General features: G+C 39.2%; 1 protein-coding gene across 1 annotated transcript; it reads left to right on the forward strand.

Annotated features, from left to right (window-relative positions):
- Positions 1–937: 937 nt before the first annotated feature.
- LOC108804900 (gastricsin-like) lies at positions 938–10,849 on the forward strand. The gene is made up of 9 exons (XM_018576814.1): positions 938–993; positions 3,481–3,637; positions 3,722–3,839; positions 4,403–4,521; positions 6,594–6,793; positions 9,545–9,652; positions 10,252–10,399; positions 10,505–10,603; positions 10,697–10,849. Exons 1-9 carry the CDS (start codon positions 938–940, stop codon positions 10,847–10,849), a joined length of 1,158 nt encoding a protein of 385 aa, XP_018432316.1.
- The last annotated feature ends 525 nt before the right edge of the window (positions 10,850–11,374 follow it).

Here is an 11,374-nt window from a genome sequence, read left to right on the forward strand (position 1 = left end):
GTTATCAGTCATTGGAGAGGAGAGAGCTGAGAAGAGTGATCGCCGCTCTCGATCACTGAAGCGGGAACATCACGGCGGAACTACTGCGGGTTGTACCAGAGCCCCTGGGCTGGGAGGGGGGGGGGCATTGGGGACTGGTCCTGGGCACCCCCGCCCATGGTGGAATATTGTTCAGTTCAGGGAACTGGGGCCGACGGGCTTCTCAGCAAGGGGGCAGGTCCTGTGACTCACCACTACTCTCCCGGCCGCGTCCCTAGTAACAGGCAACGGGAGAGGAGAGTGTGTCTGTGTTACATGCCCCACCCCCTGCACACCATGTGGCCGGGATGTTGCCAGGCTCCCGTGTTCTATCGAAACTTCCAACGTCGACCTCTCCAACTCGTACAGGGTGAGTCGATATAGAACGCCACTGCCAGGAAGCTAGTACACACCAAGTTTCTACCAGCACAGGCTTTCTTTTTTAAGCCATGATATGCATACAATCTAGAGTTTAAGTGGAAAACAAAATCTGATTTGGATACTATCGTCCACCTGACCAGTTGTCAGTGCCATCTACAGTTGTTTGACATGAACTAAAGCCTAACTCCTAATCGTATTTTGGGGTTTGTCAAATAGATGTGTAGATACTGTGTCCTAACTTTATCAGTATTTGGACACACCATGATTTACAGCAAATAAAAATGATTTCATACACAGTATTTGACATACTAGTAGAAAACCTGTCTTAATTGTATAAACATTTATAATAATACAAGGTTTGTTTGCTTTTCCTATTAACTTTTCCAATCTCTGTAATCTTTTTGGCACAGAGAAACGATGATAAGAGGAAGGTCTTGCTGAGTAGGAAAGAGAAGTTGTCTTGAACAATGTTTGAGTTTATAAAAAGGCATTTGCACTGCTACTTCACTGATACAGAGCTGACCTGAGATCTGTCATTATGAAGTTGCTGCTTCTTTTATTCATTTGCCTCTCCGTATCTGAGGGGCAAGTTAGGTGAGTATACTAAAAAATCAATCAAAGTAATTCTAGATACTAAATATTCAGTCGTACTTTCTAATCAGCTGGGTGCCTTGTTGAGTTACCCAGCTGGTTTTATTTTTTTTATACCTACCCTTATACAGCTTGCAAGTCCTAAACTTGCAAAGTATTTTTCTCCTGTATGTTCAAATATAGGTGCAAATATGCGTGTTTATATTTTTTACATTTACCCATGAACACAATGTTTGATGTACGTACACATGTTTCATAATATAGGACAAGAAGTGGGGAACCTGGGGAGAAAGAATAGGAATTGTATAAAAGTGCTATGAATAAAATATTACTATTGGCAGAATGCAAGAACAAATAATGCTGCACATTCAGCTTAATTCAAGCCTAGCCATATGCCTCAATGGTCATACAATTATGGAAAAAACACCTTAGACATAACATGACTGGAAATAAAAAACATCAATCAAGCTGACCACTTTTTAGGACCTGCTGTGAACTAGTAATTCAGGTGAACTAGACCTGTTAGATGTATGAATCAGTTGCCTACAATGGGACTGATAATACTAATACAATAATTCTAATATTCTTGGACAAAATTGTTAGCTGTCATTAGAAAGAACTCATTTTCCATGATGAACATATCTGCCCTTATATACAATTTCACAATACCATGTTCACTAAATCACATTCCATTCTGCCCCAGAAAAGGGCACTATTTATCCACAACGAGCTAAAATGTTTATACTTTAACCCTGTGGCTGTCCATGTCAAGAAAATTAAGTTACCTGCAATGTCTGCACTGGCAAGAGAATAGGATTTTTGTTTTTAGATTTAGGAAAATTTTATTGAGCTACCACAAATTGGTATCAAGGCTTGTTTTCATACACACACTGGTTGCTTTTAAAACACTGCCAAGGTTAGTTACACTCTCATAACTGGAACATATTTATTGTGATTCCTTCTTTTGAACCTATCCCCACTAAAATACTTTAGTGCTCTCCTTGTGACAACAACAAAACAAGGTAATAAGTACCCACACTCTCTAGATAAGCTATATTTATTTTATATTATGTGACATATATACTTTAAAAGGGTAAATATGTTTTGTTTACCTATGTTAAACATTTTGCAATTATACTTTCACATAACAGTCGCCTAGTTGCTGATATTATTATTATTCAGGATTAAAATAGCACCAATAGTTTGCGTAGCTCTTTACAGTATAAGGAAGACATTATAGTTACAATACAAACCAAAACAAGATGGTAAGGAGGGCCCTGCTCTTGAGAGCTTACAATCTAAAATGGAGGGGCAAATGATACAAGAGGTATCATGGTAGTTGTGTGGCTATGAATTGTTTGGGAAAATGATAGTGCAGTGGTTAGGTTGAAGTGCGGTAGGCTTCCCTGAAGAGTTGAATCTTTAGGGTTTGCACAAAGCCAGACAGAGTAGGAGATAGCTGGACAGGTTGGGGTAAGGAGTTTCAAAGGATGGGAGAGACTCTAGAGAAGTCCTTGAGGCAAGCATGGGAAGAGTTGACAACGGAGCTAGAGAGCAGGAGGTCTTGGGAGGAGTAGAAGGGACGATTAGGGTAATACTTTGAGACGAGGTTGAAGATATAGCTGGGGGTAGAGTTGTGGATAGGTTTGTAAGTGGTTGTCAATATTTTGAATTTTATCCTTTGGGTGATTTGAAGGCAGTGGGGGGATTGGCAGAGGGGGGTTGCAGACAATGACTGGTTGGTTAGGTGGATGAGTCTAGCAGCAGCATTCATGATAGACTGAAGGGGGGATAGCTTGTGTAGAAGTAGGCCAATGAGGAGGGAGTTACAATAGTCAAGACGAGATATAACAAGTGAGTGAATGTGTAGTTTTGCGGTTTCATTGCTGAGGAAGGGGCATATTTTGGAGATCTTACGAAGATGAAGGTGGCAGGATTTGGATAGTGATTAGATGTGGGGCAGGAAGGTGAGGTCGGAGTCAAGGATCACACCTAGCACCTTGGCATGGGGGGAGGAAGGGATAGTTGTGTTAACAATCTCAATGAGAAAGTTGGGGGAAGGTGCATTTGAAGGGGGGGAGGGAATATTGTGAGCTCAGTTTTTGAAATATTGAGTTTTAAGAAGTGTTGTGCCATCCAGACTGATATGTGAGTAAATAAATTAGTGATGGGCAAGGAAACTGAAAGGGTGAGTTGTGGGGTGGAGTGTCATCGGCATAGAGATGGCATTGGACACCATGCAAGGCTATCAACTGACCAAGGGAGGAGGTGTAGAAGGTACAGAAGGGGTCCAAAGACAGAGCCGTTAGGGACCCCTACAGAAAGAGGAAGAGAAGTTAGATGTGTAGGTGACACTAAAGGAGCCCTTAGATAGGTAGGAGGAGAAATATGAGAGAGCATGATATGTGTTGCCTTGACTATATTCAATACTTCAAATTCAATAAACATATTATAACATTTTGACAATAAGTATATGTTTCTCTCTTGAAGAGTTCCCCTGAAAAGAATGAAATCCATTCGAGAGAACATGAAGGAGAAAGGAGTTCTGGAAGAGTTTATGAAAACCCACATTAAAGAACCAGCCATTAAATACAACTTAAACAGTCAGAGCAACTTTGGGGTCGCTTATGAGCCCATGTATTTGGATGTAAGTGTATGCTGTTTATATAATTTAATTACGAAAATTATGTATTAAAAATATAAACTATATATAATTACTCATCTTTTCCAGACCTATTATTTTGGTGAGATCAGCATAGGAACCCCAGCCCAGAACTTCCTTGTTGCTTTTGACACTGGTTCTGCCAATCTTTGGGTCGCTTCTACATATTGTCAAAGTCCAGCCTGTAGTAGGTAGTATTTTTACAGCATCTGGAAATGAGATTGTATGATTGAGATTAAAGTTTAAATATAATATACTAAGTGATAGCCAAAATGCACACTGTGTATCACAATACTGTGTTATCTAAAATAGTCAAGGCAAACTACAATTACTTGAGTAAAATAAAAAATAATTGACCAATTCCTGTGGTTTTCTCACAGCAGCTAAAAACTACAATGATTTAAAATGATTAAATTTACAATTCTTTAATTAGAGTTCTCAAATAGATACAAATGGGTAAAGGACTTAAGAGTTGCAGGTTGTTGTTTAAGTGACAGCAGGATTAAATGCAATGGTTATGGTTGAGCAGGTTGCTTAGGGTTGAGCAGGGGGAGCAAAACCATTTGCTAATAATCCTACCTATTCTCACAATAAAAACAGAAACTGCTGTTGCTGCCATAGGCAAAGTTTAATGCGAAACCTGTGATCTATAAAAAAAATTATGAATGCAATGATCTTATAAATATTATAAATATAACTCATTCGACTCTGCATCTTTTTATAACTTACACTTTCTCCATTAACTTTTAGCCAATCATCCATTGTTCAATCCTTCTCAGTCTTCCACATATAGTTCCAATAATCAACAATTTTCAATGTGGTATGGTAGTGGCAGCATGACTGGAGTGCTGGGTTATGACACAGTCACAGTAAGTAGCTTTTCTTTTATGTCTTTGTATATATTAATTAAATATGTGATGATTAGCTGCAATCTCATCCCCTCAGAAACAAAAAAAAAATCAGGTAGACCAAGATAAAATGGCCTACAATAGAACTTGTACCAACATTTTAGCAAAGGAAGACTTTCAGGGTTATTCACAAAAGGGTGAAGAGTTTGGAGAAAGCAGGAGAAGTGAACAATCAAGGACAACATAGCTGAACTGGAAAGTGAGCTGAATTGGAATTTTTTTTTCCTAGATTGTTCACTTCTCCTGCCTTATCCAAACTCTTCACCCTTTTGTGAATAACCGTGTTTGTTTCTCCTACAAGCAAAACAGATGACAAACGCACTCATCAATTCGTCACCAGCTTTACAGTAAGGTGCACACGGAATGGGCTTTAAACAGTAAAATAGCAAAAGGTTTTCCTGGCACACTCACAAGCTAGCATGTAAAAAAACTTGTCTCACACTAAGGTTAAAAACAGAGGTTTGGATACACGTCTTCTGCAGAAAATGTGAAAGCCGCACAGCCGCGCCAAGGCACCTCTTATAGTGCGGTCCTAACTCTAAACTATCAGAGCCTCCATCTTGGAGCACATGGGGCAGAAGATAAAATTGGGTGCAGGTTTGTCAGGAGGAAGCCCAACCCCCTTTGGTGCATCACTGCACCAAAACAGATGACAAACGCACTCATCAATTCGTCACCAGCTTTACAGTAAGGTGCACACGGAATGGGCTTTAAACAGTAAAATAGCAAAAGGTTTTCCTGGCACACTCACAAGCTAGCAAGGTTAAAAACCTCTGTTTTTAATCTTAGTGTGAGACAAGTTTTTTTACATGCTAGCTTGTGAGTGTGCCAGGAAAACCTTTTGCTATTTTACTGTTTCTCCTACAAGGTCTCATGCTACAGTTAACAATAGTGAAATGTAGTGTAAACACCTTCAATCCCCATTTGGATATGTTTGGATATATTTGGTTTATTTAGCAGTGTTCGCTATAATCCATCATATATCTTACAAACATGTGAAAGGGAGAATCATCATGCTTTTATTAAGCTTCTCTGCACATTAGTGGGCGTTCAGAGTGTAGAAGTGTATGTCTGGGCAAATGAAAAAAAAATGATGCAGTACATCTCTGCAATACATGCACATTTCTGGATGTTTTGCCTCCTTAAGAGTGCTGCAAATACAGAAAAATACCTGTTGATCTGGCAGAAACCCAATGTACTCCTAACTTCCCGTTTGAACTCAAAGTCAGAACTGGAACTCAGAGGAGCTTCACCTTATTCAATAAACTAAGGGGTAACTTCCCCTGCAAAATGCCAATTCCCTTGCAAAGTAAACAGCCTATTTGCCTTTAGTAAATCAACCCCATGCTCAAAAAGAAAGTTGGGAGCTCACTGTATTTCTGGCAGATCAACAGGCATTTTTTTCTTCTTGATATGTTTGTTTAGGAGAAAACAGATGGTGAAATGTGCATGTATAAGAAGAGATGTGCTGCATATGTGTTGTTTTTATTTGGTCCAGACAAACACTTTAAGTGAGCACTCTCTACTCCTTTAACAAGTTGACATCATGGTCACTGAACATTGACTAAATTTGCATTTCAGCATGAAATCAGTACAATCTTAGTTGTACTGATTGGGAGACCAATCCCAGATTTTAAAATTTCTTAACTGTTATTGTTACAGTTGTAAATGGTTTCAAATGAGTATTTCTGGAACGTTTCTACTCTTTAGGGCTAGTTCACACCAGCCTCAGTGCGTTCCGGCCCTATTGTGGCCGGAACGCACTGGATCACATTCCGGCAGGCTCATTTTATTTTGGGGTGGGCCGCAATGTGATCAGCCGCACAGGAATCCGTGGCACATCAGTGCCTGCGTTCGGTCCAGAAAAAATAGTGCGTGCCTGTGCCGATCGCATTGCGGCCAGAGGGGGTGGCTGTGGCGCTGTTAAGTTATATGTGTTTTATTACGATATTCTATTTGTATAAAATAATGCTATGTTTATACCGATTACCATATATCTTTTACAGCTATCCTAATGCATTTATATATTATAGGTACAAGGACTCTCCATTCAAAACCAGGAGCTGGGTCTGAGTATCACTGAACCAAGCAGCTTTTTCTATTATTCTAAATTTGATGGTATTTTTGGGATGGCCTATCAGTCAATGTCAGCAGGAGGTGCCACAACCGGCATACAGGGTTTGATACAACAAAATCTTATTCCTCAGCCTGTGTTCAGCTTCTATCTCACTAGGTGAGAATCAGCAAGGATTAAACATAGACCAGGTTGCTGAGATATATCAAAGCCACCACCTAAAACCTGAAAGTCAATTTTAAGTGAAAGTTACTTCCAGGGCTCAAGAGACACTGCCAGCTTTTCCATGCAATACATAGTGTAAAAGGCTTGGATTGCCATGCTTGGCAGGCAATCAGATACTGACTGCTATAAAACTAGCATAATTAAATGAATACTATATGGTAATTCCAGTCTGGAATATCTTATTCGATAAGCTTGTAGGTTCGTACATTTTGATTCTGGAAGTCAATGTCTATCAAAGTTTTAGATTACCAGGGTTATATGAGACAAATCTTTTATCAAGTATAATGCTTGCTTTTTGTCACAACATTACCAGTGTCAACTGTAATTATATGATGCTCACATATTACAATGTTTAGTATTTTTCATTTACATGGTGTTAAACATATAACATTCTGCAGCAATGAAGTCAAAAATAAATTTTTAACTGATTTTTTAATTTGTGGATAAAATGAAATCGGCTAATTGTACAGTTGGCCAGGGCCATTACGGCCTGTATTGCCTCAGAAAGGTTGAGTGAAAAAGGGTCTGTTAAATGACAAAGTAGCCTTGGGAAACAACATTTAAAGCAGAACCTTGGGCAAAATGTTCATTAACCCTTGCAGTGGGGCTACCTCTATATACTGAGCTTTGGGTCACAGGAGGAGATTAGCATATGTCCTCCTGTGACCTTAAAGAGAACTATGGGAAAAAAACTTAGTACCATAGTTCTCTTCTAATAAAACATTTCCCCAAAGTTGTTCTTTAAGGCTGGAGAGAAGACTGATCTTTTTCATTATTTTCCCATGTTTTACTGCATAAGTCTTCAAGGAGAAAATATTAGAAAATATACACATCATTACATGCAGAATAGGCATTGTCCCTTTTAATATGCAATACGAAAAACATCTACCAAAGTAAATACATATTTTGTTTAATGTTATGAAGTAATATAAAGATGTTAAAAGGGAATTCCAGATATTAAATTTACACAAACAAGTTATGCCAACTATTTATTTTTGTACCACTACACTGTTTGTATGAAGACCACAATATGTATGCAGTGTTCCAAGATACAATGAGCAAAATATTAGCTTAATACTTTCTATGGTTGCTGCACAAAAGCAAATATTCCACTAAACATTTAAGTCATTTACTTTAGGTGCATTTTACAGCAAGTAGAATCTGTTTTACTTGATTTTAGATTCTTTCTTAAGTAAGAATCACCTCCCTTTGCTTCACATTTTAATAAATCAAGCTTAAACTTCTGTAACAACTGCCAACTCTTAAACAGATAAAAAAACACTGTCCCTGGAATTCATATTTATGTTGGTGCTTGTCCCAGACTCATGTACCTGCTAAAGGTACATCAATTTGGTGCAAGCACCACCATTTGTCATGTGGATGTACAGTGTAATTCTAAACAGTGTCATACAGTAGATACACTTCATGAATTCCAGGGATTGTGGTTTATATATACAGACACTCCTGGGGTTATGATGGGGATACGCTCCGGAAAATCCATCGTAAAGCAAAAATATTACAAACTGAGAAGTTTACTTGTGTGCTGCACTGCCGTGGTAGGCAGCAGACAGTACACAATGGGAATCAATAGCAATACTGCTATTGGCTCTTTCAAAGTGCAATAGCCAATAGCAGGCTGGCTATTGAATCCCCACCACTAACAGGAGTGGACCTGAGAAAGTTCTCGCTCAGGCCTGCTCCTCTGCTCCCTGGGCGGGTGCAATAGTTAGCCTGCTATTGGCTATTGAAATCTGAAATAGCCAATAGTAGTCTTGCTATTGATCCCAGCAGTTTACATTCACCTGCTGGCTGCGGAAGTGAGCCAGCAGGTGAAAAGGGAAGAGCCTCTGGACTGGCTGCTGGAGAGTTATTACTAACTCTCCAGCAACCAGAAACTACAGTTATCCGGCACCTACCGATCTGTGGGTGTCGATTAACTGGGAGTTTACTGTACGTTACTGTACAGTAAACTCCATCGTAAATGCGAAAAATTGTAACTTGATTGATTGCAAACCGAGGAGCATCTGTACAGCATCCTTAACAGCTTGTGACGCTGACAGTGGGCAGAGCCTGATGGGGATGCCACTCTGCTAGTGATTAACAGCAGGAAGTGGGTAAATTCCATAGCCAATAGCAAGCTGTCTTTTGGCTATGGAATCCGCCCACTGACTGCTGTTAATCACCAAGGTAATTTTTTGGTAATGTCAGCCAGCATCCCAAACCCCTTTGTTTACTAAGCTACTGGCTGGGGAATCAATTGGTGTTCTAGCAACCAATAAACCCTCAGTGGAAAGCTGGAAAGATTCATGACAGTTTAGCAGCACAGGCATGCAGTTCAGACCTGGTTACTGACCACATTGACCAAATTACTGACAGTTTTCTAATTAGTAAACTGGCGGTAATTCTTTTGAATCTGTCACAGCCATAGCGACAGGTTCTTAAAGTGGTATAGAACTTCCTGAATCTGTTCAAGTGTCGGTAACGCTGCCAAAATGAGGACATGGCTTTTTTTTTATTTGGAGCAGAACTTTTTAAAGATCTATACCCCCAGAATAGTGGTGCATCGCCTTTTATTAAATTACTCCCAATATACTTTATTGTAAAGCACAGCACAAAATATAATAGGTTATACAATTTGTTAATTATGTCAAAGTTTTAAAAGGGGGATGTCTTTTGATTTTCTAGTCAATCTGGAGAAGTAATATTTGGTGGCGTGGACAGCAGTTTATATTCAGGCCAGATCTATTGGACTCCAGTTACTGAGCAGATCTACTGGCAGATTGCCATTGATGAGTGAGTATCAGATATCTGAATTTTTGGTTACAGCATGGTAAAATTTTGACTGTTAAGGAACTAAATATATACGAAACAGTGCATTGTGATAGTATTTGTAAGTTATTGGGCTTATCCTCTAAGGCAAAAGATATTGTGAAAAGTGCAAGCCAAACTTTACACCTACCGTAGTTACATTTACTGACCTTTGAGAAACGTTAATGCTCTTTGCAATAACTATTGTAGAAAAGTAAATAATACAAAATAATAATAAATGAATAGGTCATTTAATTAAAAAAAAAATAAGTGATACTCTAGAACAGTGATGGCGAACCTTTTTGAGAGGGGGCTCTGCAGTTCTGATGTGGTCTGTACGGGCTCTCAGGGGGCTGTGTGGCTCTCAAGTGGGCTCTGTGGGGTTTCTGGTGGTCTGTACAGGCTCTCAGGGGAGCTGTGCAGCTCTCAGACGGTCTATTATGGCTTTTGGGTGGGCTCTGTGGTCCCACAGAGGGGGCCCCACGTGCCCACTCTGGCACGCGTGCCATAGGTTCGCCACCGCTGCTCTAGAACTATATATGTGTCTACCATTGGCTTTTTATCAATATTTTTGAACCCCTCAGATTCTCTGTAAATGGACAACCAAGCGGCTGGTGCAGTCAGGGCTGCCAGGGCATTGTAGATACAGGCACTCCTCTTCTCACCATCCCAAAGCAGTACCTTGTTAACCTGCTAGAGGAACTAGGTGCCCAGCAAGGACAAAATGGAGAGGTAATGATATTTATAAATGCTCCAAACATTCTGGAATTAAATATAAACATCTCTCCCACAAATAACCCCAACCAAGGTCCTTATCGCCCTTTTGCTCTTTTTTAGTATTATGTAAATTGCAACAATGTACAAAATCTACCATCTATCAGCTTCACCATCAGTGGAAGCCAGTTCTCCATTCCTCCTTCAGTATACATCTTACAGGTATTTATAAACATTAATTTCAAGGTAGGGATTGAAATGTTTTTACTAAGCATTTTTTGAATACAAGCATTATATCTATTACTGAACTTTCAGATCAATGGAAACTGTGTTGTTGGATTTGAGTCAACATACCTGCCTTCACGGAATGGTCAGCCACTTTGGATTCTAGGAGATGTGTTCCTTCGGCAATACTATTCTGTTTATGACTTTGGCAACAACCGAGTTGGCTTTGCAGCCATGGCTTGAACATCAATATAACTGAAAAACTACCTGGAACTGCATAACCAACTAATGAATCAAGGATCCCACAAGACAGAGAAATATAACACAATATAATACAAGTAATATTAACACAAAGTTAAATGAAGACAATTCCACAATTAACATTTTACATGAAATGGTAAAATTGTTTATTCTGCCAACCTGAAATGGTACAGAGAAACAGTAATAAATGCATATGAAGATAAAACAATCATAGTAGGTAATCATATTATTGCAATGAATGAAAACTATTAAATATTGTTTGCATAAAGATGGACAAATAACATAACACCAATACAATTTCAGATTTTTTTTTCCTGTTTATAAAGTCAGCGTTCTTCTACCAGCTATATTAGCATGCAATTGAATTTCAGCTTATGTTTGGCCGCACCTTATTCACCTAACTCACAGCATGTCTTAGCAAAGTAGGTCTGATGATGTATTTTGCAAAGGGGAACTTTCCTTGCTGTGATTCTCTATGTTCTGTGCTTTCATGCAACATAAGTACGG

This window comes from Nanorana parkeri, unplaced genomic scaffold (genome assembly GCF_000935625.1).
Source record: "Nanorana parkeri isolate BGI_ZX_2015 unplaced genomic scaffold, ASM93562v1 scaffold77, whole genome shotgun sequence".
Taxonomy (NCBI): domain Eukaryota; kingdom Metazoa; phylum Chordata; class Amphibia; order Anura; family Dicroglossidae; genus Nanorana; species Nanorana parkeri.

Bases quoted from the DNA above. Each gene is read 5' to 3' on its own strand.
- LOC108804900 (XM_018576814.1), top strand. From the start codon at position 938: ATGAAGTTGCTGCTTCTTTTATTCATTTGCCTCTCCGTATCTGAGGGG. The intron at 3,840-4,402 runs GTAGGTAGTATT...ATTAACTTTTAG, and splicing joins TTGTCAAAGTCCAGCCTGTA to CCAATCATCCATTGTTCAAT. The intron at 10,604-10,696 runs GTATTTATAAAC...CTGAACTTTCAG, and splicing joins CTTCAGTATACATCTTACAG to ATCAATGGAAACTGTGTTGT.